Below are 14,396 nucleotides of genomic sequence, written 5' to 3' on the forward strand. Positions count from 1 at the left end.
TACTATATTACACTTACTATTGTTCCAGTGTAAACATCATCAAACAGACAGTTTAAGCTCTACATTCTGATTGGATGAGCCAAAACTACTTACACATTTAGAGTAGCTGTTCAGTGATAATTAATGATTAATGCATTTATTTGTTGTCAATAATTTTGTCGTCACATTTACTAATGATTAGCTGAGTTTGTTTGTTGTTTTATCGTTTTTTGTTGAGTGTTATTTGTGAGCATCCATGTGAATAGGACAGAAAACATGAAATACATAATATTGAATAAGTTAAAACTATATAAAGGAATATATGCATAGAAGCATTTTTGGGTTGAAAGAGTTCACACTTACTAAAACAACCATCTTATTTAATTTATCTGTATATATCATTATTACCATTGTCTCGTGTGTTTTTCTCGTTCGGGTCTCAGTCTCGTCTCAGAGCACCGTTCGTAAGGAACATCCCTGGATGAAGCTGGTTGATCCGGGTCCCTGGTTTCGTCTTCCTCCAGCTCCAGCTCCATCCGTTCATTCACACCGCCAGGCCTCAACCTTTAACCCCTTCCTGGAGGAAGATAAGGACGAGTCCAATGATGAAGAGGTACTGAATGAAGGAAGTTTCTGAAGAACTGACACAAACCAGCACTGGTTCTTCACTAGATGAAGCTGGTTATATTTAGTCTCCTCTAGTTTAGACGAGTCATGTGATCTCCAGGCTGGGAATAGAGTTGCTGCTGTTAGCAGGTTAGCAGAACCGTCAGTATCAGGTCAGTCAGTATCAGTGAGAAACACACTGTCTGTGACTCATTTCAATAAATGATCAGCTATAAACAATAAAGAAAGGGAAGGTCAAGAACCTCAAACTTCACCTAATTCATTGTCCAGTTATCATGAGATCAGATCCAAGTCTAGACCTTCAGAGACCAGACTAGACCTGAGTCCCAAATTCAGACCTAGAACCAGGATCTCCACTTTAATGAACTGAAATAGAGAACACGGTGCAGCTTTATTTCCCCTTTCAGAGTCTTGTGATTTCTCTCTAATGTTAAACCTGTGGTTGAGGCGATTATCACTTTTATCTAGTTAGTTGATGTGTGTGAGCTTCAGTCAGTCAGAGAACCAGACAATCCGACATCTGACGCTCAGACTGAAGAGTCAGCTTGTGGTTGTGGGTTGTTATTTTTCTCTTTGCAGTCTCACAGGATATTGTTTGTTTGTGTGTGTGTGTGTGTGTGTGTGTGTGTGTGTTTTAACAGTTTTCAGACTGTCTCTCTGTTTTTCTCTTTGTCAAGACAAACCCTTTCAGTTGCGAAACTTCATTTGCACACAAACCCCAAACCTCATCCTCCGTTCCCAGCATGCACCAGGCTGCAGCTCCTGTTCATGGTTTCAAGAGGAAGGTGAGACACAAACTGTCTTTTTGTGCTGCTGGAGTGAACAATACTTCATATTAATGGTAGGAGAGCTTCATTTATAGTACAAGACAGTCTTAGAGAAATATGAAAAATATTTTAATTTTATTATTATTATTAATACTTTGGTCAAATTCATCATTTCTTTCAGGTTTCAGTTAACATGCATCTATTTCTCTGTATAATCATATTTAAAAACATGTTGTGATTTCAATGATTGAAAAGAGCTTTGCGATGGACTGTTTGCAGCAACTGCTGCAGTTTAACTCAGCTTTTAGATGTAAACTAATCTGAAATGCGTCCAAACCTTAAGTGATTTTGATATTAACACACATTAATAAAGCACAGGATCACGAACACAACATTACCTTCTGCTCCATGAGGTTTGAGTTTGCATCTGCTTCTCTCTTTCAGCATCAGATGTGTGAGTCTCTGTACTGATTGATTGATTGATTGATTGATTGTGTGTTCAGGTGATCACACACACACGCGTGTCAGAGAAGCAGGTGTGTGAGGAGCAGAAGAAGCTGGAGGAGCGTCTGCTGGAGCTGGAGAAGAGAGGAGTGCAGCTGGAGAGAGAGATGAGGAGATGCATCAGCGGTGAGAAACAACAGACACGCTAATGCTAACAGACAAACATACAGTAACAGTTACTGTAGAGGAGAGGAGTGCAGCTGGAGAGAGATGAGGTGCACGGATAGTGAGAAACACCTGAACCTCCTCACATAACAACAGACTAATGCTAACAGACACAAAAGAGCCTGGCTAGCAGATGTGCTATGTGTTAAAAAAGAGGCATGTTAACAGATGTGGTAAACAGACTACAGACACACTATCAAACCTGCTAACAGACGCCGTAAACAGACATGCTAGCAGATGAGCTAACAGACACACACGGTACAGAGTAATTTACAAAAGGAGTTCATTCAAATATAAAAATGGCATATAAACTTTTTTTTTTGAATGCAACTTTTAAATCACTTACATTAATCCATTTGCCAGGCGAGTTAAAATCACTAGATACTTGATGACCAGTGAACATCGACATGAACATGAATCCGAAAAACAATGAACAGTTCAATAGTGGATTTAAAAAGTGATTTATTAGTGCTTTATTTCTGATGTGACTCAAGTGATTAATAATCATCAGATCAGCAGGACTGAAGCTTGTTTGTTTAGAATCAGAGGCGTAGTTTGTGTAGTTATGATGTGCGTGTGTGTGTGTGCGTGTGCGTGCGCGCGCATGTGTGTGTGTGTGTGTGTTTCAGAGAATCTTCTAGTCGACTGGTTCCTTCTGATTCATGAGAAGAGCATGTTGGTGCGCAGAGACACAGAGCTGGTGTATACGTGAGTAACACACACTATAAACACACAGATACATGTTGAGCAGAATAATGTGTGTGTAGTGTGACGTGTGTGTGTGTGTGTTTTCAGGGTGAAGCAGCAGCGTCTGGAGGATCAACAGGTTGATGTGGACTCTGAGATCAGACGCCTCTTCAACAAGCCAGGTGAGCAGAAACTAAATAAATCAAGTTTATACATGTGAATATGTTTGTGTGGTTTAATAGTGATTAGTGTGAATTCTGCTTTAATCTGGTATGAACTGATCTGAGGATGACGTGTCAGTAGTTTGTAGTTGATTGTGAATGTGTGTGTGACACTCAGAGCAGGACTGGAGCTCAGACGACAGACAACAGGAGCATCAGCTGATGTCACGCCTGCTGTCAATCATCCAGCAGAGGAATGACATCATCAGCAGCCTGGATCAGGACAGGAAGAGGTCAGAGGTCACCTGATCAGCAGTGTGAGCAGTGTCACGTGATAATCGTGTGTTATTGATGGATGTGTTTGTGATCTTCATCAGGGAGGAGGAGGAGGACGAGATGCTGACGGCTGTGATCCAGAGGATGGGTGAGAAACACCTTCAGTTCAGTTCATCAGAGACAGTGTTGCTTATCGTTTTTACTGCTTTAACACTGTGTGTCTCTCTCCAGAGCTCCTGACACAGCCGGACAAACATCCTGACAAATGCAGCAGGTTTAAACGTCTTCAGATGTTCAAGAAATCCAGCCGTAAGACTGAAAACACCAGCAGAAGAAAGAAGAAAAACAGCTGAAGAACAGAAAGAGACTTAATATGCTTATTCAGAGAAATGTACAGTAACGGTAAAAACACCCTTCAGGTCAAACTGAACTGTTTCTACCCCTTCTGTTTATTTTTACACTTGTATATCTGTATTTTTAATTATTTTTATAATTATTATTATATGACACACTTTTATAATTAACCAGGAAAGTTTCTTCTTTTTAAAACTAGGATATTTGTGCGAGAGGATTTGGAAAATGTTCCATTAACGTTTCCTCAACATATAGGTTCTGTGAACGTCTCTGCTACTCAAGCCAATTTATATTTATTTGAAATAAAAATTCATAATTTCATGTACTTCTTTCCTTGAAATTATTCAGTTGTGTGAGGGTTTTTATGGCTAACTGGGGAAACAGCTGTAACATAAGAGTTCATCATCAGACACTAAAACTATCCAAACTTTTTTGGGGGTGGTTCTACATGATTATATTTCTGCATGATTATTAGCCCAGTAAATGATAATATTATAATTATTATTTAATTGTGCTAAATAAATGGTCAAATGGCAGACCTACTTACTTCACGTTTAACAGCTTCTAAAACTAAAAATGACATACATGACTTGGATTTTCAGTCCAGTGCTTCTTTATTTGAGTAAACAGCAGCAGTTTGAAGGCGGTTTTCGATCTGCTCGAGACTGTCGGGTGTTTGAGTGCATTTTTACACGTCCTGTTCAAGCCTGTCAGTGCTTGTTTTCATCGTGGCCTTTATTCTTCTCGGCAAGATTTAATCGTCATTTAAAAAGGACATCGTCGCAATCTCTGTCTGAGTGCAGATTTAATCAGAGACAGCTGCTTGACAACAAAATGTTTCTCAAAGGAAAAAATACAGCAGATTTTGAATTAGAATACATAGACACTAAATCTAGTTTTCCATGCAACTACAGATGTGTATCACAATTGTCTTTGGATGGTAGAAATAAAAAAACATTCACAAGCATTCTATTTAAAGTGAAAATAAGCGTTATAAAAATTTTGCTAAGCATAAATTTAGTTAGGAATAATAATAATATGGTTGCATAGTTTACAAATATGTAACTATGAATTTATAAAATTAGAAAAAAATCCCACCCTTCTATAGCTGGCATATTATCAAATGAGATTATATTGTAAAGTATTACCGTTAATACTGTTAGAAATTCAACAACCATATAAAGTCTTACTTTTTAGAGTACAAAAAACAAAATGCATTACAGCTCTGGGTTTCTGTATGAAAGTGTTTATTATATGTAATCTATATAGAAAGTGTTTATTGTATTTAAACTGGGTTTTATAAAGGCACACTTGGCTGTATTTAAAACTCGTCTCTAGAGAGTATAAAGATATATGTTTTCATAAAGTGATGAATGTGTGTTGAGGAGCGGTTGTGTGAAAAGGCCTTATATGGCAATGATCTCGAGATATAAACGGTGTTCATCCGCTTCCTTATCTACATCAGAAGAATTTAAGAACAACTTTACGCTCATATAATCTTAAGAATCTGGCAAAGTTTACACTCAAACCAACGATTCTATACAATTAAATTAGTCCATGTGCATGTTTACAAAAGTTTACACACACATTCTCTTTCTGATCATTCTGATCATGTGATTTCAGCAACCACAGTGTGTTTACGTGTCTATATAAAGACCAGCAGAAAGCTGTCGTTTGTTATTTGGACTTCAGAAGACTTTTGGACATTTAAATGAATCAGAATGACTTCATTTGCCATGAAGTTAGCCTCAAATGTAAAAAAATATGTGCTAATATCCACCAACTTGCTACATTCTGCAACAATGCTTTTTCATCTAGCATCTGCAAAACTCAGAAATAAATCAATGTGCCTTAATATGTACAAAGTGTTTGTGAAAACAAATGTTCTCTTTTATGTTAATGCATCATTATTTGCGCATGTGTCACATTTCACAAGCTGTTGATGAAACTAATGTAGAAAAGGTTTATTTGCCTGTTGATAATTGATGCTTCTTTAACTTTGACAAAAATGAACATTTATTCAAGGTGCTGCCAAAATGTAAAATTGTAATAGAACTGTAAAGGTAAAGATGAAAATTTTAAAGGCATCCAATGAAAAACAAAAAGAGAAGAGATTAGAGGGAATATTATACTTATTTTCAAATCCTCTATGTTGTCTCATGTCTATGTTGTATTTACTACTTCATTTTAGGTCACACATCAATAATGGAACCAAATGCACATTTAAACTTGATTTTACTGGGGACAGCACAAGCTGGAAAGAGTGCGTCAGGAAACACAATACTGGGACGACAAGCTTTTGTGACAAATGAAAGCCCCTTTTCAGTCACACAAGGTGTTGCTGTTGTATCCGGGACTATCTTTGGAATTCCAGTCACTGTTTATGACACACCGGGATTATATGAGACTCAGATCAACGAGAATCAGATGTTGCACCAATATAGTATAGAGTATTTTCCAGAAATGTGAATCTGGTGCTTGTGTGTTTCTGCTGGTCATCAAAGCCGACAGATTCACTGCAGAAGTGTGTGTGTGTGTGTGTGTGTGTGATTAAAATGGGAAAGATGCTAATATACTAACATTTAAATGACTACTTGCATCTCTTTTGTATTTAATACAGCATCAGAATGAGGGATACAATCCCTCTTGATCTTTAGGTCACTGGTTATTTTTCCAGAAGGATTGTTCTTCTGGGTAAAACTGGTGTTGGGAAAAGTGCAGCTGGAAACACAATACTGGGACAGAAAGAGTTCAGATCTGCGAGGAGAATGATTGCAGTAACCCATGAATGTTCAGTGAAACACGGCATTGTTTCAGACAGATCTGTGTCTATAGTTGATACTCCTGGATTCACTGACACATTGATGGAACCTGAAGAGTTAGCGATGAGTGTTTATTTATCCAAAAGACTATATAAACCAGCTCTGTGTATCTAGATCAGGAGTGTCAAACTCAATTCCTGGAGGGCCGGAGCCCTGCAGAGTTTAGTTCCAACCCTGCTCCAACACACAGTCCATGTAGTTTTCAAATAAGCCTTAAGAACTTGATTAGTTGGATCATGTGTGTTTAATTAGGGTTGAATCTAAACTCTGCAGACCTCCGGCCCTCCAGGAACTGAGGTTGACACCCGTGCTATAGACCTATCGAAGGAAGCCCCACCTTCTGAATAAAAGAGCCAGTCACTAATCAGTAAAGTCATCGTGTCACTGCAGCTAGAAACAGGCCCTGTCCCAAACGACACTTCATGTGCACATGCGGTCTTGCACACTTACAATGGCAGCCGCGTGCGCATGTCTGTTAAGTCCACGAGACCGTGAGTGTCCCATTCATCATTTTAGCTATTCACCCTCGATGCGCACTTCTGCCGAACCCGCATCGGGGCGAGCTCCGCAGCAAACTTCTACCCAACAGTCAAAGCGCCATTACGTCATGAAAGTGTGGACTCGGAGGAAGACCACAAGGGTTTAGGGTGCCATTTGGGACAGGCCCTAATCCCTTCAAAGGCTTTTCCCTCCGGAGTGAGAGCTTCGAAGGGATGAAGGGTGTAGGGGTCCAAAAAAAACTCTTTTTTTTGGAAAGCACTTCTGCGTCATCTTAACGAGACGATCAAGAAGGCACCTTCGTCGCACATTTTGTACACTGTTTACCCCGAGTCATCTTTTACGTTAAATATAATGTATATTTGTATATGTAATGTAATGTAATATGTATTTGTAATGTATATTGTGTCTATGTATTTGAAACATTTGAATGGACTGATAAAGTACAATGTCGTTTTGACCATAATAATGTACCAAATCTAGCTCGTATAAATATTACAGTAGTATAGAAAAATACTATACATACATTTATAGGTGAAGTCGAACTCTGACGTCAAACAACTTCCCTGTGCAAAGGATCATGGGAGAGCCTGAAGTGTCCATCAGTTGTACCCTTCGAAATCCTTCATTCCGAAGGGCCACTTGAAGTGGCCAGTTTTGAGCACTTCGGTTTGGAACGACCCTTCAATATGGTGGCCATGATTGTTTTCACTCTGAAGTGCCCTTTGGAGGTATATATCCTGTTTGGAAAGCACAGAGTGCCACTGAGCTACACGGAAGTCTGACGATTGTGTTACACTGACGTTACTGTCTGCTGGCCTATTATCAAATCCTAAAAACTATGGCAAACATTTTTTCATGGAGGTAATCGGGATTAGTTAGGCTTAGATGGGTGGATTTTATCAAATCAATTATATGAATAAGGCTAAGAAAATATTCTTAAACAACGAAGGCCTAGAGGAATGAGTAAATAATCCTAAACCAACAGTGTAATAAACAAGCATGCACATTCATTTTTATTCTTTCACAACTATTTTCCAGCTAGTTATAATAGTGTCACATGTTCGTTCCCGTTTAGTTCCTGCTGTCCTTATTTGGTCCTTCCAGTTCCTTTTCCCATTATTAGTATCACCTGTTCCTTGTTATTAGTTATCTTCGTCACCTGTCTGCCCCTCGTTATCTGCCCTATTTAGTTCTAGCCCATTCTGTTCTCCCTTGTCTGGAATTGTTTGTCAACGCCTTGTGTTATGTGTGAGTCCATGAAAAAAAAGAATTAAGCTCTGTTGTTTTGTACTCCTGGTCTCCTTGTTCCTCGCTCCAGCCTCCTCACAGTAGCAGCCCGTGACAAATAGGATGTAGTGTGCCTCACTTGGTTAAAGTCTATCCTAAATACATAAATATATTATTTGATGGTCACATAATTGTTTTTTTGTAGGCTATCATCTGAACTTAAAATAATTGAAATTCAAGCCTGCATTAACAAAAAAGGAGAATAAATGATCTTGCATTATCACCAAAACGAAAGAATCATATAAAGTGTGCTGAGTCAAGGGAAAGTATGGTGAAGACGCAGGGACAGTGAAAAGAAAAAATCTTACACTAAAAATAAACTACACTAAAAAGAAAGAAACAATGATTTATTGCAAGAAATATTGAAAATACAATGACAATAACATTACAAGGCTGGCCTCCAGTGGTTGCATAGGGACGTTCAGAGAATATCACGCAGAATCAGTACAGTTGTTTACTATTGTACTGCATGAAAACCAACCAAATGTGACACCTCTGCTGGAGAAAAGTTATTAACTATCACAAATATGTGCAATTAAATTTTACATTTGGTTAAGAGCACTGATAAACCATCTGTGTTTACATGAATGAAATACTTTCATGTTATATGTTGATTGCAAACAAAATAATTTCATGAGAAAACAGCTACTTTTCAATGGCTGTCAGTGGAGATGGAGTCAACATAAGCTCATTGTTTTAGCAGACACTGAGTGAAAGCTTGTTTCCTGACAGTGGTTTGTAAGAGTTAACACCTCCTGTTTAAAGGTTTAGAGAAAGAAAGAAAGAAAGAAAGAAAGAAGAAAAATGACAGTGACAAATTAATGTCTAGATTAATCTGAATATCTCTCAGATCTAATAAAAGCAGCAGTGTATATAGTAAGTGTGGAATAGTCAGGCTTTTTATTGAAAAAAAACAACTAAAATACACAGTTGAACCAAATGAAACCTAACCATATGAAGAGTGTACAGCAGACAGATTCAATGTTAAAAAAAACATAAAAACATAAAAAAATCGAACATCCCTGACACAACAGAATTTACATAAAAGATTGGTTAAAAAATGGACTGATACAGATACAAGCTTGTGCTTGCTTAATGAACATGAACTTTACCTTAACTTAAAAAAATAAAATAAAAATAACAACAATAATATTACAGACTACACTGTAAAAAAAAATGTTCACTCAACTTTTTGAGTTATCTTTTTTTGTACTGGCTAAATCAAGTTGTATTTACTTAGAATATGAAGTTATTTGAATATATAAAGTTTTTGGCTACTATTACCATGTTGCGTCACAATGTAAACATTAAGCTAAAATTAACCAACCATAAATATCTTTGATTTTCTGGGAGGATGCACTGGTGATATTGCTTAATGCTTTAAAAGAAAGTATTGTGATTAAATCATTGTTATATTAACTAAGAAACAATTATTATTATTATTATTATTCTTAATTCTAAAACAAATCAGCAAATCACTCTAATAATAGTAATTAAATATCTACATCAGCATTACATTTGTTGATCTTTGGATGATGGATCAATTTTAAAAGTCAATTTCACCTATTATCATTGGCAGATTTGCTTCTTTAAAATTGTCTGAAAAAGTTTGTACATTTCGTACATTAATTTTGAAATATTGCCACCACAGACTGAAATCCAGACTAAATCTAACTCACTGACATTTATTTATCAGTTGCTGAGCTTCTTCAGTTTTAGTTTGGCCTTTGTCTTTGAGATCATTATTCAAGTCACGCTTCTCATCAGACCTATCTCCTGTCATGCATGTCAGTCTCACCCTGCTTACAAGGTCAATAATTCGACAGGATAATGAATAAATCATTTCAGCTGCAGTATTAAAATGCCTAAGGAATTTCTTATATACAAATTCTTTCACATTCTTCCATGCTCTCTGAGTCCAGCTTTCCTTTGCTCCCAGCACAGGTTCAGTATGTAGATCATCTCTCGGTCTCCTCTCTTCTTCCTCTCGTCTGAATCTCTGAGCATCTTCAAGCATCTGGTTACTGTAGTGTCCTCCTCCGTTCTGCTCGATCATTGTGTCAATCTTCTGCAGTAGGTCTGTCACCTGTCTTCTGTTTCTCATGTCTTTATTGTTCATGATGTGGTATCTTCCTCCACACTGCTGAACAAAACTGCTAAGAGTTTTATTCTCTCTGATGAGATCTTCCACACTCTTTCCCTCTAACTGATCGCTGTGGGTGAATACAGGGATTATGTACTTTGCTACTTCTTCTCCGTAAATGATTTCAGTATGTTTAATGTGATTTTCATCTTCCTGTTTGATTTTTCCTGTGAGTGACACCACATACAGGAAGGCATGAGGCCCTGGACTGCAGAGGGCAACACTACTTGCCATTTCTTTGGCTAAATCTTCAGGTTTTGAAGCTAGATCTGAAAATCCAGGAGTATCAACGATGGACACTTCTCTCCCTAAAACACCTGATGTATGCATTTCACACTGTTTTGTTACTGAGCTTAAGCTGAGCTCAGATTTGAACAGATTTTGTCTCAGTATGGTGTTCCCTGTTGCACTCTTTCCAGAGCCGGACTTCCCCAGAAGAAGTAACCTCCTCTTACTGGTGCCGGTTTCATGCTCAGCTGGTGACTTTCTCTGTAGAAAAGTGTCTATCTCTGGAGCTGTTGAACATTGGAAAAAGAAGAAATAAAATAATCATGATAAAATAAATATTAATAATAATAATAAATCAAAATTGAATAGCCATTGCTCTCTCATATTATGAATATAATCATTTCACTAACAATATTGTGTGCCTAAAGGGATGAAAATGTCTATAATATGTAATAATAAGTAATTATACTGAGCAATTATTTTAAGTAACTCAATATAATAATAGAAAAACACAATTGCATGAACTGCTACTTACATCTCAGAGGTTGAACATTTCTAATGGCTTTAATCAGTTTTTTCACTTCATGATGTTCAGGATGTTGTGTGACATTATTAAACACAAAGTATCTGTTGTCAAATTTCTGAACAACTTTTTTCAGATCCTCTGATTCTTCTATTAAATCCTCTATGGTGAGACCTTCTCTCTCCAGCTCATCTCCTCCAGTGAATATGATCCAGGTGTTCTTTACGAGCCCGCCCCTCAAATAATCTTCAATAATCTCAACGGTTCTTTTCTCTTCTAGAGTGAATCTTGTAGGTCTGATCACCAGCAGAATCACAAGTGGGTCTGGCGTATATAACTCTGGAAGCCCCTGATATAACATCTCTTCAGGGCTCAGTTCATTGTCAGGGTCAAATAATCCTGGTGTGTCATAAATTGTAAGATTCGCTCCATCTATGTTGATGCTTTCATATTTAACTTCTTGTGTTACAGTTTTAAAGCTTAACTTTGAAAGGAAAGCTTTTCTTCCCAAGATGGTGTTTCCAGTAGCACTTTTCCCATTTCCTGTTTTTCCCAGTAAGACAACACGATAATGCCGAGCAGAGGATGACTTCTCTTCAGCCCCATCCATAGCTGCCCTCTTTTAAAATGATCTACAGATGTGGGTGGAAGTACATAACATTCAATCAGTTATGTAAAACTAATTCAGCAATTTTTAAATATTCTTGCAAATATAAATTTAATCAAACTATTACCAGTGTTGGGGGTAATATATTACAAGTAACGCAAGTAATCAGATTACTTTTTTCAAGTAAGTAGTAAAGTAACGCATTACTTTTTAATTTACAAATAGAGTTTTACGAATAGAGTTACTTTTTCAATGTATTGATTGACAGCTCTCCTGTCGCCATGTCGAGAGAAATCAGAAGATGTTACTGTTGTTCTAAAATAAATATGAATATGCATGAATTCATCTCACTCACACAAAAAAAACACAGATTCAGTATTCCTCAAAATGAATTAAAATAATGCAACTCAAAATATGACGCAAACCTGCAATAATTAAATGTTAAACAACACAAATATGCGTTATGTATTTAATCCCATGCTATTAACCAATGTCTTTGCTTCTGAGCTTCGATGATCCAATTCAAGCGTACTAATAAGCAAACATTACTCTAGACAAACATTTGTGTGTCTTTGTTTATTGCTGAAGTGTGTTGAAATGTCTTCTTCTGCATTCTACTGTACGGACGTAAATTTACTTTCCCTTCAGCCTGAGGCTTATTCATTTCACTTTTGGTGTGAAAAGCTTTAATATTTGCCAAAAATATAACTTTTTTATTTTAAAATCAAACAAGCACGCCCTGTCCAGATTTAAAAAGTAACGCAAAAGTAACGTAACGCATTACTTTCCATAAAAAGTAACTAAGTAACGTAATTAGTTACTTTTTTATGGAGTAACGCAATATTGTACTATTACTAGTATATTTTTGACTAAATGTATTAATCAGCGCTGCTGAAAGCATTTACAATGGGTTGGGGCTCAATGATAATTGATTATATACAGTGCAGTTAGCACCTCTCACTAAAAGTCTTACTATTAAAAGTGGCATGACGCTTGCAAAATGCAGTAAGCAGTAGGCTAGTACTCCATTCAAAACATATCCAAAATAGGCTTTGTTTAGAAGCGTCTTCTTTCCGATCACATGCAGGAGGAGGTGCATAGAAACATTTTTGAGTTTCATAATGAAAAACACGGTGCCATTTTGTCTCTGCCATGTTACAGCAAGGATTAAATAAATAACAGATATTATTTGTGTGTCCATAGCAAAAATATATGCTGCTGGATAACAAATTGCATTGTGTATGTTGATACTGCCATTTCATGAAAATAAATACAAGATTCATAAAAAAAAAAACACTCTTCAACCTGTAGTCGCTCGGTCAGTGGATTTTTCATCTTGTTAACTGAAAGGCCACAAATTTCTCCAAAATCGACATATTCTGATATTGTAATAATTTCCCCCAATATTCAGATTAGTTGAGTTGTTTTAGTTCTTGTAGTGGTCTGTGGAAAGCTGCTAGGCCTACTGGTTTTTTTCCATCCAAGAAAGCGTAATTTAGCACAATATACATGATCAAACTTACCCTAAATAACGTGCAGATTATTGCGCATAGGTCTCTTAATGCATTAGTTTACCAAAACCTGGCGTATTCTGCAGATGTATTCCCCCTCATTAGAATCGCTTTCACGAGTCTCCTGCTTGTTATCACTTTTCTCTCATATCTGTGTCACCGGATGCTGTAACAGGGTTTTCAGCCGGAGAGGCGGTCTTTATTTGCACTGTACTGAGTAGATGTATACTCTGTTTACTGTATATAGTAGTATTTTTTTTATGGATGCGACAGAGGACATAAGATTGTTGTTGTTATTCGTTATATGAATAGCCTACATAACAAAATGACACTGCGAAATCTGACATCTCTGTGAGTCGGCATTGTCCCGTCACGATCTGCTCGCTCGAGGCCGAGAGATTCGCCGTCCTGCGGACTGCGGTCAAGCCAGCCGCACTTTTTTTTGTCATGCGCGTGTAATTGTGTACTTACGGTACGGGTGCTGAGAGCAGTCAAAATGCATGTAAAGAAGCTGTCATACCGACGTTTCCTTTATAATTAGCTTACCTGTATTTTACCTTTTATTTTTAGTTTGACATTATTTTTTTACATAAACGTTTGTATTGTACATTAATTATTATAAATATTTATAAATGTTCATATTAATGTTTTATATTCATTGTTCATTGTTATATTCATTGCTTTTTTTATTTAATGTTTGTGTGTGTGTGTGTGTGTGTGTCTGCATGTATGTGTATATATATATATATATAAAATATATGTATATGTGTGTGTATATAACAAAATGCGTCCTAGCACTTCCACTGTGTCCAATATTCGAACACTCATAAAAAGTGTTCCTTTATAGGTTAGCTCATTCTTTCAATTGATATTTGTTCAGAGTGAGCCTGACTATCGCTGTATTTATTTTCAAGGCATTTTACTGTATAGTTTTGGAGACAACTAAAAGCAAAATCACCCAAAACATCAAACTCCATTGTTGCACTTTGATTATTTCCGCATATTCCAACACTCATAAAAAGTGTTCCTTTATAGGTTAGCTCATTCTTTCAATTGATATTTGTTCAAAGTGAGCCTGTCTATCATTGTATTTATTTTCAAGGCATTTTACGGTATAGTTTTGGAGAAAACTAACAGCAAAATCACCCCAAACAACAAAATGCGTCCTTGCGCTTGCACTGTGTCCCATTTTCCAACACTCATAAAAAGTGTTCCATTATAGGTTAGCTCATTCTTTCAATTGATATTTGTTCA

At 36.9% G+C, this 14,396-nt stretch overlaps 2 protein-coding genes across 3 annotated transcripts in view; one reads left to right on the forward strand and one right to left on the reverse strand.

The window, feature by feature from the left end:
• The window catches only part of LOC107561203 (MICAL-like protein 1), a 7,126-nt gene extending 3,291 nt beyond the window's left edge, over positions 1-3,835 (forward strand). For both annotated transcript variants that reach the window (XM_016245580.1, XM_016245581.1), the window contains exons 7-14: positions 423-592; positions 1,284-1,391; positions 1,877-2,003; positions 2,672-2,750; positions 2,838-2,911; positions 3,069-3,183; positions 3,268-3,314; positions 3,398-3,835. In XM_016245580.1, the coding sequence (XP_016101066.1) occupies positions 423-592; positions 1,284-1,391; positions 1,877-2,003; positions 2,672-2,750; positions 2,838-2,911; positions 3,069-3,183; positions 3,268-3,314; positions 3,398-3,519 (842 nt within the window). In that variant the 3' untranslated portion in view covers positions 3,520-3,835. The remainder of the gene's footprint in view (positions 1-422; positions 593-1,283; positions 1,392-1,876; positions 2,004-2,671; positions 2,751-2,837; positions 2,912-3,068; positions 3,184-3,267; positions 3,315-3,397) is intronic.
• A 5,871-nt stretch (positions 3,836-9,706) lies between these two features.
• LOC107561205 (GTPase IMAP family member 5-like) lies at positions 9,707-13,319 on the reverse strand. The gene is made up of 3 exons (XM_016245582.1): positions 13,155-13,319; positions 11,037-11,656; positions 9,707-10,788 (listed from the first exon to the last, which is right to left on the reverse strand). The coding sequence occupies exons 2-3, from the start codon at positions 11,632-11,634 to the stop codon at positions 9,806-9,808; spliced, it is 1,581 nt and encodes a 526-aa protein (XP_016101068.1). The 5' UTR covers positions 11,635-11,656; positions 13,155-13,319; the 3' UTR covers positions 9,707-9,805.
• Positions 13,320-14,396: the final 1,077 nt, after the last annotated feature.

The sequence above is a fragment of the Sinocyclocheilus grahami genome, unplaced genomic scaffold (genome assembly GCF_001515645.1).
Source record: "Sinocyclocheilus grahami isolate Dianchi unplaced genomic scaffold, SAMN03320097.WGS_v1.1 scaffold760.1, whole genome shotgun sequence".
In the NCBI taxonomy this organism is placed as follows: domain Eukaryota; kingdom Metazoa; phylum Chordata; class Actinopteri; order Cypriniformes; family Cyprinidae; genus Sinocyclocheilus; species Sinocyclocheilus grahami.

Bases quoted from the DNA above. Each gene is read 5' to 3' on its own strand.
- LOC107561205 (XM_016245582.1), bottom strand. From the start codon at position 11,634: ATGGATGGGGCTGAAGAGAAGTCATCCTCTGCTCGGCATTATCGTGTT. The intron at 10,789-11,036 runs GTAAGTAGCAGT...AATGTTCAACAG, and splicing joins AAATGTTCAACCTCTGAGAT to CTCCAGAGATAGACACTTTT.